The sequence below is a fragment of the Vipera ursinii genome (genome assembly GCF_947247035.1).
Source record: "Vipera ursinii genome assembly, chromosome: 7".
NCBI lineage: Eukaryota > Metazoa > Chordata > Lepidosauria > Squamata > Viperidae > Vipera > Vipera ursinii.
Genome location: NC_139521.1, coordinates 48,649,757 through 48,673,052, shown reverse-complemented (window position 1 = coordinate 48,673,052; position 23,296 = coordinate 48,649,757). Strand labels below are relative to the sequence as shown.

General features: G+C 39.3%; 1 protein-coding gene across 2 annotated transcripts; it reads right to left on the bottom strand.

Moving 5' to 3' along the window:
• Positions 1–494: 494 nt before the first annotated feature.
• On the bottom strand, positions 495–22,680 carry USP38 (ubiquitin specific peptidase 38). 2 transcript variants are annotated; one of them, XM_083367768.1, is made up of 10 exons: positions 21,763–22,680; positions 18,002–18,134; positions 15,361–15,490; positions 15,091–15,192; positions 13,901–14,059; positions 13,029–13,222; positions 10,654–10,747; positions 9,003–9,109; positions 6,664–7,999; positions 495–743 (listed from the first exon to the last, which is right to left on the bottom strand). In XM_083367768.1, the coding sequence occupies exons 1-10, from the start codon at positions 22,484–22,486 to the stop codon at positions 582–584; spliced, it is 3,141 nt and encodes a 1,046-aa protein (XP_083223894.1). In that variant the 5' UTR covers positions 22,487–22,680; the 3' UTR covers positions 495–581. The 2 variants fall into 2 exon arrangements, with proteins under 2 accessions (XP_083223894.1, XP_083223895.1); XM_083367769.1 differs by lacking the exons at positions 18,002–18,134; positions 21,763–22,680 and adding an exon at positions 16,378–16,456.
• Positions 22,681–23,296: the final 616 nt, after the last annotated feature.

Below are 23,296 nucleotides of genomic sequence, written 5' to 3'. Positions count from 1 at the left end.
GTAAGAAATGCTACAAATGTTTTTCTTTTTTCCCCCAAAAACTCTCTACAAGATTACACCCATTTAGAAAAGTGACTTAACAAGCATGTGAAGTTGATTCTTTACATACTTGTACTTGTAATACAAATATATTGAAATACAGCTTTTGTTATTCTGGGTTATATTGTTTAAAAGATTAGATTTCCATTTAATAGTTATCATTTCTAATGCCTTTGACAATTTACATATTTAAGAAATAAAACAAAATAAAAACAAAAAGCACAAGCACTGTTGGTGTCACACAAACATGTCTTTTTTCAAATATTTTATCACTGGACTTGGAATTAAATGTTTAAGTGCTTTTATCTGATCTATATTGGTTTTTAAGTTTAATTCCCTTTTTGGCCAAGAATATCTTTCCAAAAACAAGTGAATTTAAGAGGTAGATTTCTCCATGATGCACTTATTTATTTCAAATAAAAACAAAAAACAAAAGCAAAAATCACATCTTGAAAAAAGCTTGGGACATTATTTAATACAGTTCAGTAACATAACAGTCCTGTGCACGAATCAAAGCTATTTAGAAACCAATGCAATCTTCCTTAAAATACAAGCCTGCCAACAGTACTAAATCCTCCCCCACCACCTCCACCGGTTGGACCACAACTCCCTGGGGGATCATTGTCATCAAATCCATTTGGCCGAAAAGAACACGAAGCTGCAGATGCTTCTAGGGCCTGGGTTCGAGCACTAAGCTCTTGTTCCTAAAAGAAAAAAATGAATGGTAGTCATACACACAGACATTAATTTTTAAGAAACTGATTATAATGTAAATTTCAGGGGGGTAAATAGGAAGCAGAATGCTACATATGACATAGCTACGTCAATTATTTTTACACAATACTTCTTCAATGGTGACCCTATAAATGTAAAACAAACACCCCACAAAATAAACCAAAGAATCCATTTGTTTTACTAGTTTTAGAAACTTTTCTTTTAAACTTAAGGACACCTATAACTATTCCAGAACATTTCAAATTTTGTGAATGAAGGTACATATGTGTCCCAGGGTAATGTTACAGGATCCAATCTCAGTCGGTCACAGGGATCAAAGCTTTATTCTTCCAAATTTTTGGACTCCTGCTAGGAGCCCATCAGAGAGAGAACCTCTGTCTCTCCAGAAAATGTGCACTATGCATTGTATGCTGCCCGGATGTGTGTGGGTTTAGCTGTTAATTAGGGTTTTGATGGCTGGCTATTAAGTTTTTGATTATTATGACAAGTGTGTCATCCATGTAGCAGTGCCAAAATTTGGGGTGTATTTTTGAAAAATACAGAACTGTAGTTTACACAGGACTGTTTCTGCAATGACTCTAGATATTGGGGATCCCATGGGCATCCCTTTTATTTGCTTATATTTCCTTTTTAAACATGAAAAAGATTTGTTCACAGTAGTGGAGAAGATTCATGATTTGTGTCCTAGTTAGGTTGTTTTGATCTGTATTGTACTCTTCTAGTTTTCCATTTATCACTTTATATGGTAAATGGGGAGGGAGGGATGTAAATAAGGACATCATGTCAAAAGAGATCAACATCTCTTTTGATCTTATCAGGAACCAGATTTAAGCCTCTGAGTTGTGTCAAAAATAATGTATGTGATGTGACCGTGGTGCTCAAGGGTGGAGTCAGGAAACTTAATGAGAGGAACAGACACCAGCCCAGGGAGCACCAAAATACACAAAATAGGGATCCCTCGCAGACCTATTGGCAGCGCTAAAGAGTACTTCTACTTACAACCTGGCTAAATGGCTGGCACAACACTTAAGTTTGTTTGGAGGTGGGAGAAACTTCGACTGTAATTTACTGTATTCCCTGCATGGATTGTCCCAGCAACTATGTGGGACAGATTGCAAGGATTCAATTTTGCAGTTACTATGATTGTTGGCCAAACAGGGACAAAAATAGCCAGGGGACTGAAGCCTCAAAAATACTTCCCTTGTCAGTCAACAGAAGTGCTGATTTACCACCAGCTTAACGGGGAGCCAAGGGCACAGTGGAACAAGAAAACTACAATTGACAACTTAATAGCCAGCCGTCAACACCCCAACTAAAAATCACACACAACCAGGCACTATATAAATACTGCGTGTAGAACAGCCTAATGCACGTATTCTGTAGAGAGAGAAATTCCCTGATGATAAGCTCCAGCGTGAGCCCAAAAGCTTGGAAGAATAAACCTTTGGTCTGTTGAATGACTCAGACTGGATCCTGCAACATTTTAAATTTCTTTAAAATCCTTTAACAAGGAGATACTAGATCCATCATAATTGTAGTATTCCCCAGAAGATTCTAGAAAAATAGCTTGTATAGTTCTAATTAGTTCTAATTATAGTTCTAATTTTTCATCTACTGATGAAAAAAATGCAAAGTCTCATACGAAGGCACTCCTAGTTTTGCAATGATTGATTTAGGGTGTAGGCAGAATTGTTTACTAAATTACCAGAGACAATTAAGAACATCAAATACTAGTCTTGCAGGAATCCTGGATAAATTCTTTGGCAATCTTTCTGGAGTATGTTTTCAGTTCTGTTAAAACCATGAATTAAGATGTATAACAGATCAAGGACTCAAATGATCAGTATGCCTATCCTATTGTTATTTCCATTGAGTATTGCATTTATGAACTGGTAGAACTGTATAACATTTTGAATGAGTCAATAGATTCAACAAGAAATTGACTGAATCAAGCCACTGAAGCAGATTTGTTAATCAAGTAAAGTGGATCCAAAGAACTTCAGAATTTTGATAGATTTGGATAGTTTTTGTGATTCTTACAAATAATATAGAGTGTAGTAACTTCAGCACTAAATATTATATCTGACACTGATACAAACTGGGCAGTAATTTGTTCATAATAATATCTACCAATCAGCTCTTTTACATGAGAAGGGCTAACTTTACTTAGGGTTTCTTTCACTTTCTTTAATATGGCCAGTCTCAAGCCTTAATTTTACTCTCTTTTACTAATGGAATGTACTGATCCTGCAAACACAACTGGAAATTCAACTCAGCTTTAGAATTATAAATATAGATTTAAGGTTATTAATTAACTAGCTATATAGGCCCACCCATTTGACTTATGACCCTGGATGATAAAAAAATCAAAATTTAAAATATCAAAATAATTACCATACTTAACTTCCTGGTCCAATTATCAGAGAAATTGTCATGTTTTTAATGTATTATAGAAGATCATCAGGATCAGGGACATTTCAATATTGGGGGAGACACTATTTTACAGAACAGATGCAACCACAGAGAGGTGCATTACCTAAGTACCATCTGACAAGACTGTTTAATTGAGGGAACTGGATAATGTCCTTCTTGTCAGACCTCACTGGAAGCCATAAGAAGTAAATGAGTATGGTTCCCATTACTTTTAAACTCTGCACAGCTAGAAAAGTTTTAAGCCTCTTTATTCTTCAAAAAATAAGACTGTTGTGTGTAAGTGTGGTGTAAAGCACAGGTGACAACTTTTCTGTTATGGATTGCCTATTACAGTGGTGGCGAACCTATGGCACGCATGCCAGAGGCGGCACTCAGAGCCCTCTCTGTGGGCAAGCACTCCACCACTGCCAGCACCTTGCGCAGGTCCATTAGGCCGCCGCCCGGAGCAGCAGCACTACCCAACACAAAGGAGGCGAAGCAGCCAGCTAGCAAGCTTGAGTAGAGGTGGTAGAGCACGCCCACGCCCAGCAAGCCAAAGGCCACCCCGAGCAGGGAAAGCCAGATCCCTATTGATGCCATGCCCCCCCAGGCCCAGCTAGGATTTTGTGCCTCCGCCCCATCTATGCTGGGCCTCCTGTTCACCACCCCACTCGCCAGAGACCCCCTGGATCTCCCCCAACCCTGCCCGGCCCCTACAGGCATCCCCCCATGAGCAACATCGAGGTGGCCATGCCCACTCCAGCCATGCCACCCAGTCTGCCATGACAACTGCAGCCATGCCCACCCAGTGGGCCACACACCTTCATGCCCCACCTGAGGGCACCACAATGCTGAGGCGGCCCTGGCACTTTGTGATAAATAAGTGGTTTTTGGGTTGTGGTTTGGGCACTCGGTCTCTAAAAGGTTCGCCATCACTGGCCTATCATTATGGCACTGTACTAACATCGTTCTGCTGCCATGTCTAGCTAACCCAAGATATTACAGGCAAACAATATTCTTGATGCAACCAGGGATTCCATTATACCAAAAAGTGAAGTGAAACTGCTTCAGACATTCAAATTTTTCTCATTATAAAGACTAATCTTTTCTTCCAAATGAAATCTTGAACTGGTGCCAATCCAACTGAACTGTGCTGAATTTTGAATCACAAAGTTGAACCTTTAAATTTCCAACCCTAGTCTAACCTGATTCACATAGGACTATTGACCAGATTCCTAGACTTTCCAATAGGAATTTGAGACTTACCTAACCTGGGTTTTGTGAATAAAATCTGCTCTATCAGCAAGTTCATTTTTCACTTCCACTGGAACCATAGCTTTACAATGAATTAACAGACTTTTTTGCAGTCAGTCACGGAGGTTTCCAAAATTACTGGACAATTTAAGTGAATTAGACTTTGCACCCTTCAATTACTTTGGATAGTGAGACAGGGGCATATAAATTTAATACATAAATGTATATGGAATTTTTTATTCTAACAAGGTAGCTAATTCTGTAGCAGCATTAACTTGATTTTTTGGATGCAGGACTGAGCTATTTTTGGATACTCCTGGAGGAAAGAGAAAATGAGACTGTCCTTGGAAAATTTGGCACCAAACACTTAAGGAAGTTTTTAAGATTAATTCTCTTGAGACTATGCTAAAGATGCTGCAAATGATTGAAACCATTGGAAAACACTCACTCCCAATATCCTCTGTAGAAGACCTTGATGACGACTTAAGCCATTTTTGAGGTAAGTTGGTATGTAGACAAAATACACCCAATTAAAAAACTGACCCATTATTTGACTGCTTTTAACAAATTGTTTCCTACTTTCCCATATCCACATAAATATCCAAATCATGGATTATTTATCACTTCATCTATATGACCAAGTAACTCTACACCTAAAATCACATTTGTATGGCTCAAATGCCATATAAATATTGCAATTTTCAAAATCTTCTAAGATTTTTCCTTGATCTGTTTTTCCCCGTCATCTTCTGTATATAACCCTTCTGTCTAGTCCAGTGATGGCGAACCTTTGAGACTGAGTGCCCAAACCACAAACCACTTATTTATCACAAAGTGCCAGGGCCGCCTCAGCATTGTGGTGCGCTCAGGAGGGGCATGGGGTGTGTGCATGGCTGCATTTGTCATGGCAGACTGGGTGGCATAGCTAGAGTGGGCATGGCCACCTTGATGTTGCTCATGGGGGGGATGCCTGTAGGGGCAGGGCAGGGTTGGGGGAGATCCAGGGGGTCTCTGGCGGGTGGGGTGGTGGACAGGAGGCCCAGCATAGATGGGGGGGAGGCACGCAATCCTAGCTGGGCCTGGGGGGCCATGGCACCGATGGGGATCTGGCTTTCCCTGCTCAGGGTGGCCTTTGGCTTGCTGGGCGTGGGCGTGCTCTACCACCTCTACTCGAGCTTGCTAGCTGGCTGCTTCGCCTCCTTTGTGTTGGGTAGTGCTGCTGCTCTGGGCGGCGGCCTAATGGACCTGTGCAAGCTGCTGGCAGTGGTGGCGTGCGTGCCCACAGAGAGGGCTCTGAGTGCCGCCTCTGGCATGCGTGCCATAGGTTCGCCACCACTGGTCTAGTCATTTCCCTTGTCTCACTCTCTCAACACTCATCACCTTAGTTCTCACATGTGCTTGTGAAATTGAGCATACTTAACGTCTGCTAGATTTTGTAATTTTGCCAAGTCAATTTCAACTGGATTCCACTTCAAACTTTTTCAAGTTAGAATTATTCAAAGCTAGTATGTGAGTCACCAGAGTCGCACATGTGAAATGGTCAGCTATATAAATTGAATAAAAAGTTACATTGAGATATATGTTAACCTGACAACTCTAAGAATATTCATTAAATAATTGAAGGTCAAGAGCTGACAAGTACAGGTATTCCCCACGTTGACTCCTACTCTTTGTTTTTTTAAAAAAGAAGTGTACTGCTGAGGTAGAAAGAGATTTAGATTTACCATATTGGAAAATATGAACACTTTAGTAAATTCTCAAATCAACCTAAACCTTTGGAAGACCTTTTTGTCAAACTGAATTCTAAATTGTGGTTTACCAGTACCCTGAGTTTTTAAATGACTTCATTTTATATAAAGCCTTTAATTCTATAATCATAATATTTATATATTAAACAAATACAGATCAGATAAAATCCCACTCAGATTCACCTGTCTGTGAGTTGGATGAAAAATAAATAATAATAAAATACTTTATAAAAATTTTAACATCATTATAACTGTGATTCCAATCCAGAAGAACAATATGTTATTTCAGTTAAGATATTTAAGATTTTTCTTTGCCAGAAATCTGGGAATACTAAAATTTAGCAATCCATAACATTAACAATGCTGGTTAATCAGAATAATCTGCCTAGATTTGTATTCCCAACCTTATATTATACTGTCCACATTTACAGTAACTACAGAACTGATTTCCTTCAGATTAATATCTGCACCTTACCTGCAAATACAGCTTATTATCTTTTGTAATTGCATCCATAAGTTCTTTCTGTAGAGGGGGATCTCCATTGATCCAGAGTCCACTGGCTGATTTAGCACTGATAGTCCCAGCATTATTTTGTTTTTTGTAAAACAGCACATAAGCAGTATCTTTGGGGAATCTGCTCGTAATTTTTTGGACTGATTGAAATGAGGTGAATGTCACTCTGCTGTCATTAAATAGAAACCATTCCTTTGACACTTCATTTTCATCCAGACCCTTTTCAGTAGCTGCAGTTAAATTGCTCTGAGGATAAGCTAAAGCCAGAGTTTGCGACTGATCAAAAGATCCCAGTGAAGACCCTGAATTAGCAACATTTCTTGCATAAGAATAATAATGCCCACTTTCAGAAGATATGCCAGAGTGTACAACTACAGAACTTAATACATAAGGGATTAGTTGAGGGCAACCAACTTCTTCAGCACCAGAAGGCTTTAGCTTTTTAGCCAGATTCTCTCCTGTATCAGAAAACTCAACACTCATAGACCAAATGCCTGACAATGTACTTAAGGATGAGAGAGTTCTATTAACAGGTAATTCTAGAACAAGCGGAAGAGACACATTGTCTAGGATTTTGCGCCTAATATGACACTTGGGATCATATGAAAATCTCAAAAGAGTCAGGATGAGGTATTCTGGCTCCTCTACAATTTGCATAATTTTTTCTGCATTTTGTAAGGAGGCACATTTTTCACAGAAGTATTTGTTATCCCCTTTAAGAACTTCAGGTGCCAAAAAATAATTTAGCAAATCAGTAACTGAAGGAGTAACTTCACTGATGTGTTTCTTCAAGTTATCCCCAAGTTCAGTCTTACAGACAAAAGGATCTGTAACATTTTCAGAATTTGAGTCAGTGGAGGGATCTTTCAAAGTCCCATCATTTGTGACCATTTCACAGGAATCACCAACGGTGACCACACCAAATGGCATCTCTGTCATGGGGCTCAATGCCCTAGCATTGACCTGTTCCATGGCGTCATCTTTCTCATCAGATGAATGTTCTACAGCTGGCGGACCAACATTTTTAAAGAATACTGGAGGACAAAAAGCAAGTGAAAGATCTGTGAAGGCTTCTTCTTTATGAGAAGTACTTTTGCAATTTAAACAGCATATGCTTGTTTGCAGTTTCCCTCGAAACATTTTTTCTATCAAGGTTCTCTCCTCTTTCATTGAACATGATTGCTTGATAAACAGTGGAGATTTGTTGGCTACGTCTTGGACCAGGGACTCTTCATTCATATCCTCAGGAAGCCTTGATGAAGACAGAACTTTCAAGGTTCTCTCTTCTTCATGTAGCCTTAGGGGAAAAAAATTCTATTCAAATTATATTGCTCTCCACCAGTTTATCTATTTGACACATTACTATGTTTCAGTATGCTTATACATACAACCAATTATTTACTAGGCAAGTCTAGTGTGGAAAAAAATACAGTTAAGTCCTTGACTTACAACAGTTCATTTAGTGACCGTCCCAAGTTACAAGAGCACTGAAGTTTTTCACACTTACGACCACTGCAGCATCCCCATAGTCAAAATAGATCATAGATCAAAATTCACATGCTTGACAACTGACTCATATTTATGACGGTTGCAGTGTCCTGGGGTCATGTGATTACATTTGGCAACCTTCTTACAAGTGAAGACAATAAGGAAGACAGATTCACTTAACCGCCAGATTATTAACTTTACATCTGTAGTGATTCACTTAACAATTGTGGCAAGAAAGGTTGTAAAATGGGGCAAATTTCACTTAACAACCGTCTCGCTTAGCTACAAAAATTTTGGGCTCAATTGTGGTCGTAAGTCAAGAACTATTTGTACTTTGAATGCCGTCTCCCCAACTACAGATTAATATACTCTGCTCCATTGCTTTAATTCTAACAGTTACTTTACTTTAGTTTATTACAGTTGTTTGGCATATCATATGAATTTTGTAGACAAAGAAACATCCCATTGCAGAGATTCAAACGGCTTTTTTGGAAACAGAAACTGAAAACCAAGATTGTGTTGAAAGAGACTATGACTGAGATGTCACACAAGTCAAAAACAAAGCATGTTATTTCAAACTATATAAAATTTATTTTATTTTTAAGTAATAGTTGTCTTTAGAAAGATACCATATTTTTTGTACCTGAAGACTGGGAAGACTGCTTCAGGTTTTGCAGCTTTCTGTGAAAGAAGTTTATGGTGAATACTTCTTACCCAACAAAGTTACAAGAAATGCATTGCCTATAAAATATTTTGCATGTAAAATGTATGTAAAAATAACATCTTGGATAACGAATTCTGATTATCATTACCTGTCTAGCAGGAACCTAAGATATTCAGAGCAGTCCTGCTGAGATCTAGAAGTAAACCAAGGAGGCCTAGATGCCTCAAAGAAAAGGCGAGGAGCATAGGCATCCCTCTAAATAAAAAACAAATAAGACAAAAACACTGGCATTATTCTACAAAGCAATTCATAATTTATAAAAACAGAAATCAAGTGAATAGGAGGCAAGTATAGTAGATGTCAGCCTTCCCAGGTATATCACATAGGAAGCAGACCACATAAGCTACTTCTAATTTATTGCAAGGCTACGTTAACAGATTTTTGCAAATCTAAAAGTAAAAATCTCCAACCGTATTTCATTTAAAACCTGAGAAGTTAGGGAGAGTTATGTAACATCAGGATGTACCTGCTTATCTGATTGTTCCCTAGACATGATCTCTTCACCCCACTTCTCAAAGTCTTTCTCACAACCTTTTATATAGTGGAAAAGCTAAGGATTAATGAACTATTCTGACAGCATAAAAATCCAAATATGTAATATCTATTTCCCAATTCATGTTAAAATTCAATAGTAAATATTAATTTAGAATAAAAAGTATATTTGAAATACAGGGAAATAATAGTTATCATTAAAGACACCTAATAAAATTTCATGCAACGAGAATTGTTTAATGTTCTTTTCCAAACTAATTTTGGACATTAATCCTAACCTCTTAATGTGTTACTTTAACTTGTGAGGGAATGTTTGAATAAAACATTTGATTACCGTATTTTTCGGACCATAAGACACACTTTTTCCCCCCAAAAGTGTGGGGTGGGAACGAGGGTGCGTCTTATGGTCCGAAGGTGATCCGTATGGCCAGCCCCAACCTCTGCAAGTGGAGCACGAATCGGCACGTGCTGAGAAACGCCGATCTCACGCTCCTGCACTCTCCCTCGCTCGGTTTCAGCTTCCCTTGCTACAAGAGAAAGCAGGCTGAAACGGAGTGAGGAGATTGCCAGGAATGCGAATCGGCTGATCTCGCGCTGCTACAATCTGCCTCGCTTCAGCTTGCTTTCTCTTGTAGCAAGGGAAGCTGAAACCGAGCGAGGGAGTTTGCAGGAGTGCGAGATCGGCCGATTCGCATTTCTGGCAATCTCCCTCACTCCGTTTCAGCTTGCTTTCTGCAAGAGAAAGCCGGGCTGCAGGGCTGCCTCCGCGGGTACTGCTCTAATGCAGAGAGGGAAGGAAGGAAGGAAGGAAGGAAGGAAGGAAGGAAGGAAGGAAGGAAGGAAGGAAGGAAGGAAGGAAGGAAGGAAGGAAGGAAGGGAGAGGGAGGGAGAAAAAGAGAGAGGGAGAGAGAGAGGAGAAAGATTTTTTTTCTTGTTTTACTGCTCTAAAAACTGGGTGCATCTTATGGTCCGGTGCGTCTTGTGGTCCGAAAAATACAGTATATTGAATTTAAAATTACTGCACCTTATAATTTTACAAGCATCAGTATAATGCTCAGTTTCAACGAATCTGCATTTTTTCCAGAAGTATCTAATTGTTTCAAAATTTCAGAGATGAAACAAAATGGTCTGCATTTTCTACTGATTTATAAAAAAAATGCAAATATTCCACAATCAATTCTACATATAAATAAGACAAGCCTCCGTTTTGCAGTATTACTTTAATTTTCAGAAAATAATACACAGACCTGTGTATGAGCAAGAAATGCAAAAAGATGTTGTAATTTTCTCATTAGTGAATTGCACCCATTTAGATTTAATGATAGCACATGTCTTCTGAAACTGCAAAAGATGAGATCATAAAAATTTTCAGATACAAATTTATACAAAGATACTCCGATGTTTCAAGAGCATTTACTAAGCTAATTTAAAATAATTTAACTATGTTCAAAATCACATTAGCAATATGAGACTGCTCAAATTGGAATTAAATCTTAATACTAAGCCATACTTTTGAAGAACAATTTAATCACTTTGGGAAATGACTTTGTTTTGATTTGAAATTTAGAAAAAAACAGCATTCAATAAATTGTCCAATTATAAATAATGCAGAAGGGATGTCTTTAAATTTCCTTCTAGTATAGAAATCAGGAATATCAGGGACGCGGTGGCTCAGTGGGTTAGGACGCTGAGCTTGTCGATCAGAAGGTCGGCAGTTTGGCGGGTTGAATCCCGAGTGCCGCATAACAGAGTGAGCGCCTGTTACTCGTCCCAGCTTCTACCAACCTAGCAGTTCGAAAACACGTAAAAATGCAAGTAGAAAAATAGGGACCACTACGGTGGGAAGGTAACAGCGTTCCGTGCGCCTTTGGCGTCTAGTCATGCCGGCCACATGACCACGGAGACATCCTCGGACAAGCACTGGCTCTTCGGCTTTGAAACAGAGATAAGCACCGGCCCCTAGAGTTGGAAACGACTAGCATGCATGTGCGGGGGAACCTTTACCTTTACCTTATAGAAATAAGTTTGGAATTCCTTAACTCAGGGGTCTCCAATCCCCGGGCACCAGCTTGCAATCTGTTGGGAATCGGGCCACGCAAGCGCCAGGAGAGCATGTGCAGCTTTTTTGCATACGTGCAGGGTTAGGTTGCACGCGTGTAACCATCCCCTCCCACTGCTGTCCACCTCTTCACTGTCTGTTGCTGCCTGCTGCCCGCCCCCGGTCCACAGACCCAAAAAGGTTGGGGACCGCTGCATTAACTCATACAGAAAGCTATATAAATGCCAGAATACATACCATTACAATGTCACTATACACAGTATGTAGAATTTTGAACTCATATATATATATAAAATTACAATTATTTAGAATATAAATATCGCATATATATATGCGTGATATTTATATTCTAAATAATTAATTGTAATTTTCTTGTTTTATTTGCTGGTCAATGATCAAATGAACAATTTATTGTGATTTACATTTTCTTTAATCTTAATATGAACTGAGGCATGGAAACACATTCTGTTACTTACTCAGATTCTTATTGCTATATTCAAGCCATCAGAGAACTAGTAGTAGAAATAATAACTTAAATTTATATGCCATTCAACTTCCAGCGATTCTGGGCATTTACAAATTGTTCAAAACATTTAAAAAGAAGAAACAAAACAAGGAACACAAAACAAAGAAACAAATATGGCAAAGAAAACAAGCCTAGATTGTAACAAGGAAAGGGAAGATAATGGGTGCCAGTTGTCATCACCAACAGCTATGTTGAGGGTCCTTTGCAATGCCAGTATGGTAGAGACTGTTTGAATCTTAAATTTTTAAAATGCCATATATTTTTCTAAAAAAGAAAACATATTAAAACATCTGGACCGGGATGCCCTGTGTACGGTCACTCATGCGCTCGTGACCTCTCGCCTAGACTATTGTAATGCTCTCTACATGGGGCTTCCCTTGAAGACTACTCGGAGGCTCCAACTGGTACAGAATGCATCCGCGAGAGTTGTCTTGGGAGTTTCCCGGTACTCCCATGTTACACCTTTGCTCCGCGAGCTGCATTGGTTACCAGTTGTCTTCCGGGTAAGGTTCAAGGTCTTGGTTATGATCTTTAAGTCCTTACATGGCATGGGTCCGGGATACCTCGAGGACCACCTGCTGCCGGCGTCAACTCCCCTCCGCCCTGTGCGTGCCCACAGAGAGGGCCTCCTCAGGGTGCCTCCGGTCAGGGAATGTCGACTGGTGGCCCCCAGGGGGAGGGCCTTCTCTGTGGGTGCTCCGGCATTATGGAACCAACTGCCGGTTGAGCTCCGGACGGCATCGGACCTTCGATCCTTCTGTCGCGGGTTGAAGACCCATTTATTTGAATTAGCTGGTCTGGCCTGATAGGGGTATATGGGTTTTTTATTGGTTTTTATTATTTTATCATTATTGTATTTTAATTGGGCATTGGTTTAATTTTCTTTTAATTTTTGTACTGCTATTTATATATGCCCTGTGAACCGCCCTGAGTCCCTTAGGGAGAAGGGCGGTATAGAAATCTCAATAAAATAAAATAAAAATAAATATTGCATACATAAAAAGTTGCAACCTTAAAACAAATAGGATTAAACTTACTCTGTAGCCATGAATAGTGCTTGAATCACACTGTTCATGTAACAAGTATTTCCTAAATTAATCAGACCAGTCTTTCCAGTTTCAGATTTTCCAGAAAATCTAGACAGACAAGATTGCAAGGAACTGGACTGAGATGTCCAGGCACTCTGATTCAGTATCATCTTAATTTTTTCTTCACTGGGTTTGGGAAGCTCCTATAACGAAAACAGAGAGACAAGTTGAACAATGAGTATTATGCAACTGTTTTCATAACAATTACATCTACAAAAAAAGCAGTCAAACAGCCTATGTCCCACTACTTTCAAATCTTAACAACGTCTCTGCTAAGAAAAGCACCTATTTATAAACTGATAACATATAACCATCTTGTTCACCATATATTTTTTTCTTTCTTGCAGTGCAAATCAAGAATTAAAACTAAGTGCTCACCAACCCATCTTGTGGAAGTTTATTACATGAATCTAAACACGTATTATCTTCTAAAACACTATTCAGTTCCCGTGGTAACAAAAAAGTAAAAATCTTTTTCCTAATCTGGAAATCTTTGGGCTACTTTAAACAGCAATTTCTGATATAAAGGATTAGCTAAAATAATCTTTTCTTTTTAATAATTAACAGGCAAAAATACCTCTATGAAAGTCTTACCATGTTGAAGTAAAAATGTACGTTACCATTTTCTTTTATGGATAAAACAACTCAAGATCTTATTTAAAAGATTTACATTAATGACACTGTTACATTTTACCTGCTTACTGATTTCAATGTTTTTCTTTACTTTTTCCTGAAATCCCAAAATAACTGATACAATTTTATGTATAAAATAAAAAATGATTTTTAAGCCCTTCAGTACTGAAATATTTGTATTTGCATACCTTTATTGCTTCTAGAATGGGTTCATAAAGTTCTGGGAATCCAGAGTAATGGTACATCATGCAGTGCATTAATTCACTCAGCTGTTCTAAGAATGCTGTGCTGGTAGGCAGACCATTACTTTTGACCAATATTACCAATTTAACCACATGTGGAACAATCTAATTTTAAGATAAATAGATTAATGATTGCCTTGCTCATTGAACATAACACATTTTAATTACTATATTATGAAGTCAGAACATAATAATTAACTATGGTATTTCTATTTACCTGAACACCTTAATTGATCAGTTTTATCTTTATTCTTTAAATGAGCAATTTCAAGTTAAGAAACATAATTTCACATTCTATTGGGATAGAAATCAGGATAGCCACTGCTAGTACATTATTGCCCTACATGCTGTGATTGAAACATTTAGCAACTTTTTAAAATATATGGTTAAGTCTGCAAACATATAAAACATTCTGTTTTATGAGCTCTTCCTGAAATTAATTCTACAGCTCCATAATTTTCCACATCTGCTAGCAAATAAGGAAAAACCTTATGAAAGTGCTAAAAAGAACACTCCATCATTTTAGAATTAGCAGAGTACATCTTTGACTGTTCATTCTTATAATTTTAAGTTTAATTTGCATTATTGCTAAATTATAACTCATGCTGTTCTTTATAACAGACCTCTGCAGCAATGTAATAAATAAAATGAATTGCATCCAAGTTCATTGATGACATATTAAAATTCAGTTAAAGCTTCAAATGAAGCAAAATGGGAAAATAATTTTGATGATTTCACTTTCATTCTGTATCAGCCATTCCTATTCCATGAGGTTATCAAGATAGGAATATCAGAGGGGGCGTACATTTCAACACGGTCAAAGATACTTTGGCCACATAATTTGATACAACCCAGTGTTAATATCAACACTCTTAGAAAGAAAGTGTTAAGAACTTTACAGATGTAAGGTTATAAACTTAATGGTTTTAAACCATTAAGATTGAGGAAGATAAATCTGGTTAAGAATCAACTGTAATGTAATCAAAATTTATGTTTCATTTTTTTTTTGGGTTGTAAGGATGTGATTTTTTGGCTTTATTGATATAAGAGTGAGATGTCCTGTTTGCAGGTATTTTCTTTCTCAGTGACAATTTTAAGGCAAAAAGAAAAAAGAAAAAAAGAAAGAAAAAACTCACCAAATGAAAAGCCTCTGGAGAATGCTGAAAACTGAGCAACATATGGGAAAGGACAGCCAAAGCACCAGGTCTCACCAGAGGAAACCAAAGGCGATTAAATACCTTGCAGGAAAAGGAAGAATTGTTATTAAAAATAAGAAATGTACAGTAGTATCATAGATTTACAAATACACAAATTGCAGTGAAGAATTTTTATAAAAAAGCAATCCATTTATAATTTTATTACAACATCAACTAAAATTCTAATAATCGTTGAATAATAATACTTACCAATTCAATCTTAAGCAAAGTAACATCAATAAGGATAGTAAACTTCTGAACTGCAGCCAGTCCTTTCAATAATGCTATCACCCAGGTCTCCACATGCTGAGCTAATGGCCAGGACAACCAATCAATCATCCTGAAAAGTGATGAATTTCTCTTTTTTAGTATTTTAGCTGCAAAATCTATATCCCAGTTACTCAATTTCTGAACTCTGGTACTGGTTTTCATATTATATCAATTATATGAAGGTCACAGGTTACCCTGAGACCATATGATGCTCTGGCTGGGGGAAAAACTTTGCCAGATACCTCTTTTCCTCTAGGGAAGCTATGGAAAAGATTCAATATTTTGTCGCTTGTTTCCCTCAAGGCAACACATAGTTTGTTATTTGCAGTGCTCTATGTAATAAATTATCTAGACATCATGATACAGTTTTATTACATTAGGTAAACCAAACTATCAAAGCCAACAGACGTTCTTTACATTATCACCAATCTATCATCAAAACATACATTATAGCAAAAAAAAATCTTGATAGCATAATTTGATATTCCACAAATAATCTTCCAAGTTAGATTTGCTATTAAGCCACAATACTCACCATTTTTGTACACTTTAAAATAATTTTTTTCTTCCAGATTTGTAATCCCCAATAAACATGTTTCTACATTCTGTAATTACATGAGACCTCCACTAAGTTTTCTTTGGAAAGTAGAAGCGCTACTGATTTTTGTTGGAAAAATAAATTTCATGATCTAATTTTCAAAAATGTTAATTTCTTCCCCATTTCCTAACATTAGGTTAAGTTTCTAGGAAAGCTGCATTGCCCATCATCACTGATCCTAGGTAATGTAGAATAAATAAAATGAAACACCCCAAGGAAAAAGGTGGCTAATCATGTAAGGACACCTGAGAGGGCTAAGGAAATGTCTAAAACAAAATATGAGGAACAGTAGTTCTAAACTCTTCACACGTCTAGTACAGGAGTTCAAAAAAGGTTTGAAATTACAATGAAACACAAACCTTTTCTAAGAATTCTCAGTTTTTCCTTACTGTTCCTTTTGTCAATCACAATCCACCTTCAAAAGTATCCTCATTTCTAATGAAATGGCACTATTTTCCTAAACCATGCATGGACACAGAAAATGCATTCTCATATAAAATAGATATTATACAGTCAGCACACCTTTTAATATCTTTTTAGCTAACAGAAAATAAAATATGCTATTGTACTCCTATGTATTCTATTTTGTAAGAAAAGATAGGAAAGGAAAAATTAAATTTCTTATTTAGAGCTAGCTTACTGCATGGCCAATTTAAGCTGCCTAAATCAATGCAAAAGGAATTTTGTCCAACTGTGGTGCAGCTGGATTAGTCTAGAGCTGAACATGCTTAAAACTGTAGAAATGAAGAATGGATTTTAGGAGACCTTGTATTTTACCATTTCTTACTATATCTGACAGAACAGTATCAGCAATAGAGTCCTTCAGTTTTTGAGTTCTATCATTTCCCAAGACTTGCAATGGATGCTTAACATTAGAACGATCATTAAAAAGGCACAACAAATGTTCTTCCTGTATCAACTCAGGAATTTTAGACTGTTCCAGGGGCCTGATATAGTTTTACAGAGGAATTATTGAGTCTGTTATTTGTACTTCAATAATTGTCTGGTTTAGTACAGCAACCCAACAGGACAGGTACAGACTTCAACTGATAGCCAAGACTGCAGAAAGAATAACTGCAACCAGCTTTCCTTCCATAGAAGACTTGTATATTACACAAATCAGAAAGAGGGCTGAAATTGTATCTGCAGATACCTCACATCCTGGACATAGACTATTTTGCCTCAGGATGGTGTTACATGGCATTGTAAGCCCAAGACAACTAGACACAGGGACAGGTTTTTTTCTCATGCCATCACTCTGCTGAACAGTGTGATTCTCACAGTTCCTATCTAATTTGCATGCATATTAAACCGTGCAGTGCGGTTGTGGCATTATTTATCCTTTTCATTATCTTCATTTCCCCATTTTATTGGTATTATATTATTCTCTCTGTTGCTTGCAAGTACAGAGTGCGTTTCTGTACTGGACACAAATTCCTTATGTCTAATTACTCTTGGCCAAATAAAGTATTCCATTCCAAATACAAATCCAACGCAGTAAACACCATGTTCAGATATATGCAGATTTAATCTGCATATTAACTAGAATGGGCTTGGTTATCTGAAGGATTACCTCCATCTGATTGTTTGTGGTTATCTGAAGGATTACCTCCATCTGATTGTTTGTAGTTGTGCCATTAAGTCTGACAGAAGAGGCATGCTTCAGGTCAGGTTTAGTAGAGAATGCCATGTGTTGGGCCCTGAGAGCCTTTTCTGTTGTGATATCCATGCTTTGTGACAGTAGGCCATATAATAGTGATGTTACTTTGTCATTGATTTTACTCATCTGCTATTTATATCTATATGGTTGGTAATTTTTTGTTTTGATTGCTGTGGTTTCAATACTATACACTAACCAGAGCGATGAACTTGAAATAAGCAGTGATATAAATTGAAATAATAATCTTCCCTTTAAAATGCATGTAATAAACAAGATGCTTAATTAAATTAACAGGTACTCTTTTGCTAGACTGAATACTATACCTGCACAAAGCTTGTGTCATACTTGCATCTTTTACATTTGGATCTGTAGTAAGGCTTCCAATCAGGACTGTAATCATTTGTAAAGGGATATGCTGCACAAGACTTGCCAAAGCAACCGAAGGTTCAGAAGTATCTATAATTACCAAACATATAAGAAATTATTGTATATTACTTCTACTTTTTTCCATTAAGATATGAATCAATTTTAAAAGGTTATGTTTCAAGCTTAACCATATTCTGAACCAATTCAAAGTTCTCAGACTCTTCAAGCCCAAATGGAGTGATATTCAGTGGACGCTCTTTGTTGGAAGGATAAAAGATACAGTTTGAGCATTGCTTCCTATTTTCATCTGGAGAAAAGCCAAGGAAACTATAAGAGTAGTAGAAAAACCACCTCTTTCCTTTCCTCTAATGGGGCTTTCCTATATCATAGTTCAGCTCACAGGTAGTCTGGATATAACATAGTTTAGTTTAGTGGTTTGGCACTAGGATAGAAATTGAGTTCTAGTCCTTAGGCATGAAAGCCAGCTTGGTAACCTTGGGTCAGTCACTCTCTTTCAGTCCAACCCACCTCACATACTTGTTGTGGCGAAATAGAAAAAGGAAGGAGTATTTTATGTAATTATCATCTTGAATTATTTATAAAAACAATATAAAGGCAAAATAAAAATAAATTTCTGACTGAAACAACTCACAGAATTTCTTATTTACATTTCTCTATGTAAATTTGTCTCACACTCACAGATGTATCATTCTGTGACACTACTATAAAAAGGACAACAGCTTCAATATCCATTACAGGTGAAACTCGATAAATTAGAATATTGTGCAAAAGTTCATTTATTTCAGTAATGCAATATATGAGATAGACTCATTACATGCAAAGCAAGATAGTTCAAGCTGTGATTTGTCATAATTGTGATGATTATGGCGTACAGCTCATGAAAACCCCAAATCCACAATCTCAGAAAATTAGAATATTACATGCAATCAATAAAACAAGGAGTGTACATAGAATATTGGACCTCTGAAAAGTATAAGCATGCATATATACTCAGTACTTGGTTTGGGCCCCTTTTGCAGCAATTACTGCCTCAATGCAGCATGGCATGGAAGCTATCAGCCTGTGGCACTGCTGAGGTGTTATGGAAGACCAGGATGCTTCAATAGTGGCCTTCAGCTCTTCTGCATTGTTCGGTCTCATGTCTCTCATCTTTCTCTTGGCAATGCCCCATAGATTCTCTATGGGGTTCAGGTCAGGCGAGTTTGCTAGCCAATCGAGCACAGTAATCCCACGGTCATTGAACCAGGTTTTGGTGCTTTTGGCAGTGTGGGCAGGTGCCAAGTCCTGCTGGAAAATGAAGTCAGCATCCCCATAAAGCTTGTCTGCGGAAGAAAGCATGAAGTGCTCCAAAATCTCCTGGTAGACGGCTGCGTTGACCCTGGACTTAATGAAGCACAGTGGACCAACACCAGCAGATGACATGGCTCCCCAAATCAACACAGAATGTGGAAACTTCACACTGGACTTCAAGCATCTTGCAATGTGTGCCTCTCCATTCTTCCTCCAGACTCTGGGTCCTTGGTTTCCAAATGAGATGCAAAAGTTGCTCTCATCAGAAAAGAAGACTTTGGACCACTGAGCAACAGACCAGGTATGTTTTTCTTTAGCCCAGGTAAGATGCTTCTGACGTTGTTTGTTGTTCAGGAGCGGCTTGACAAGAGGAATACGAGATTTGAAGCCCATGTCCAGGATCCGTCTGTGTGTGGTGGCTCTTGATGCACTGACTCCAGCCTCAGTCCACTCCTTGTGAAAGTCCCCAACACTTTTGAATGGCCTTTTCCTGACAATCCTCTCCAGGCTGCGGTCATCCCTGCTGCTTGTGCACCTTTTTCTTCCACACTTTTCCCTTCCACATAACTTTCTATTAATGTGCTTTGATACAGCACTTTGGGAACATCCAACTTCTTTTGCAATTACCTTTTGAGGCTTTCCCTCCTTATGGAGGGTGTCAATGATGGTTTTCTGCACAACTGTCAAGTCAGCAGTCTTCCCCATGATTGTGATTCCTACTGAACCAGACTGAGAGACCATTTAAAGGCTCAGGAACCCTTTGCAGGTGTTATGGCTTAATTAGCTGATTAGAGTGGGACACTTTGAGCCTGGAATATTGCACCTTTTCACAATATTCTAATTTTCTGAGATTGTGGATTTGGGGTTTTCATGAGCTGTACGCCATAATCATCACAATTATGACAAATCACGACTTGAACTATCTTGCTTTGCATGTAATGAGTCTATCTCATATATTAGTTTCCCCTTTTAAGTTGCATTACTGAAATAAATGAACTTTTGCACGATATTCTAATTTTTCGAGTTTCACCCGTATTCTGTTTTAGCAAATGCTACAGTTCCAATACAGTCTGGTTAAAAAGAAAATACACCCTCTGAGTTGCATAGTTTTATGTATCAGGACGTAGTAAAAATCATCTGGTCCTAACCTCCAGATGAACAACACAAAACATATTACACCATGTCATTTACAAACAGACAAAAGGAAAGCCAATGGAGAAGCCATAAGTTATCTCTGCACAGATAGTACCAAAACAATGTACAACAAAGCTAGGTCTTAAGAACTATTTAATTATATTTAATTGATTAAACTAAACTAGTTCTACGTTAGTGCAACTAAAAACTTTCTACTTATGTTAAAATCTCACATTTTGAAAAAATGAATGCACTTTAAAACTATGCAGCCACTCAATGACATTTAATATTAACTATATCATTAACAATGCCATAATAATTTAAGTGACATAAAAGTTTCAAAAAAACCCAAAAACATAACTAACTCCTATCTCTCTCATCAAAGTAGAATCCAGCTATCTCCAAACAGTGCCTGAATATTATGCATCAAAGCTCACTACAAATCAAGGAAGTCGTGGCATATAGGAATAAAAATATATACCTTGCTAATCTAATACTCTCCAAATATTTACATTCAGTTCTTCCGACTTCCCTCCAAGAACTTCTAAAATCTAGTCACCAGTTCTATTAATCAATCCAAATGCTAAATAATTTAATCAATTATTTACCTATACTGTTTGAAACTTTAGGAACTTTGCTCTAATCAGTTATCGCACAAATACTGAGTAAATCACAGCCATATCGGCAGTAACATGAATGGTCCCCAATATTTAGCTAATATTTTAAAAAAGCAACCAAAGACAAGGATAACATATCTGAGTGGCAAAAATCCAGAGAACACTAGAAAGCAGCCAAGGATGTCAGTTTTCAGCATCTGTGCTGCCCTCCAGATTTTTGCAAACTAAATGTGGAAGCCTTCAAACAGCTTTCTGCTCATCAACACCAGTCTTGTTCCTAGTCCAAGGGCAGGCAACCTCTGCTCTTTTATGACTCGTGGACTTCAACTCCCAGGAATTCTGGGAGTTGAAGTCCACGAGTCATAAAAGAGCCGAGGTTGCCTACCCGTGTCCTAGCCTTTCTGGAGCAGGCTGGAATTCCTTTTTCCGTATTTGATATCCCCCAGCTTCTTGTTGTTTACTTTCAGAATCCCAATGGGATTAGATTCAACGGGAAGACCAGAGGTCTTCGAACTTGGCCCTTTTTATGACTTGTGGACTTCAACTCCCAGAATTCCTCAGCCAGGCACGCTAGCTGAGGAATTCTGGGAGTTGAAGTCCACAAGGGCCAAGTTTGAAGACCCCTGGGGAAGACGGAGGAAAAAACAGAAGCCTACCGGTGGAAGAGATGATGGCGAAGAGCTCCTGCAAGGAGGGCAGCAGCGTATCGGGCTCTGCTTTCCAGATGCCGCGCAGCAGATTGCTGACTTGGGTGACTTGGGAGACGTAGAGGCGTAGAGCAGCTTCCCGGGTGCTTTGCGTCTGGAAGTGAGCGATACTGCGTACCAACTGCTGGCAAAAGGCGAGGGCGAGTTTTCTACCCCGGGGCAGACACTGAGGAAAGTCGCTGAGAAGCTGGCAAAGGCGAGCGCAGAGAGGAGCCGGAGGCCTCTCGCTCACCAGGCGTAAGGCTTCCCTCTGGAGCAACGCGAAGAGTTCCAGCACCGCCGGGCAGCTAATGAGAAGTCGCAAGCCGGTCTGGACGTAGTCTAACACGCCGGGGTCCAAGTTGGAGCCGAGGCCGGGAGCAGGCGACGGAGGAGGGAGGAGAGGGGACGTGGGGCTTCCCCCGCCAAGCAAGGCCAGGACCAGGTCGCGCGTGAAGAAGGCCTCGAAGTCGTCGCGGTGGTGGCGAGCGTAGGCCTCGAGGACCTGCCGCCCGACCTGGCGCTGGAACTGGTCAGGGCCCTGCAGAATGAGGCGGGTGCTCAAGGCGAACATGGCCCGGCACTGCGGTCCGCTCAGCGGCGACTCCGCCGACTCCACCACGCGTTTCACTATCATCCGTTTCACCGCCAACGGATAGGACGAGCTCACCAACCCTTCCAAGATCTTCTCCATGGTGAACGCCGGCCCAGCATTGGCCACCCGGTCCCCTTCGGCCTTGTCCTTCGCTCCGCGGCCGCCTCTCAACCTCCCGGCCAGGAGCGACGCCTCAACATCGGCCCGACCCGGTGTTTCTCAGCAGGCTTCTCAAAACCGAGATGTCGGAGGCCCCAAAAGCCGGGGGACACGTGACCCGGAAGCAACAGAACAACGCATCGTCACGCCAGACGGGAAATAGAAGACGGGCGGGCGTTCCAACGGCGCATAAACAAGTATTGTTCGGAGGACTGCCCGGCCGGCGACGCGCCTGCGCTTTTCTCACTTGCGCTGGAAATGCCGGAGGCCTTTTGCGTGAGCCGAGCCCGGAGCGTCGCACGAGGAAGAAAGCGGGTTGAAAGGGCGGAGACAGAACTAGAGCAGGAAGTTGATGATGATGATGATAACTTTATTGTCACTTTGAATGTACACCAATCGGCATACATCAAAATGAAATTTCGTTGCATACAGCTCTCAAAGGGTCACCACCTCCGATATATACTCCTTGTTCGGGGCCCACTCAAATTTCACATTGTCCATTTTAGTCTCTAGGGAGTGAACGATGGCAAACAGGACAGATGGAAATGGGGCTCCATGTGGATTAGCCCTCAAATTCGCTTGTATTCTGACAACCTCGCCTCCTTTCCTTTTTCTGATCCTGACTCTTCCACCTTTTCCTTAAAGAGGCCTTGCTTCTTTTCGCCCCTGGAGCATGCTGCTGCTGCCGCCACCAACTCCTCCAAAATCCTCTCTCTCTCTCTTCCTCTGGGCCTGCCGACAGCCTCATCC

Bases quoted from the DNA above. Each gene is read 5' to 3' on its own strand.
- USP38 (XM_083367768.1), bottom strand. From the start codon at position 22,486: ATGGAGAAGATCTTGGAAGGGTTGGTGAGCTCGTCCTATCCGTTGGCG. The intron at 10,748-13,028 runs GTAAGTTTAATC...CATCTTTTGCAG, and splicing joins GCACTATTCATGGCTACAGA to TTTCAGAAGACATGTGCTAT. The intron at 8,000-9,002 runs GTAATGATAATC...TTTTCCCCTAAG, and splicing joins CTTAGGTTCCTGCTAGACAG to GCTACATGAAGAAGAGAGAA.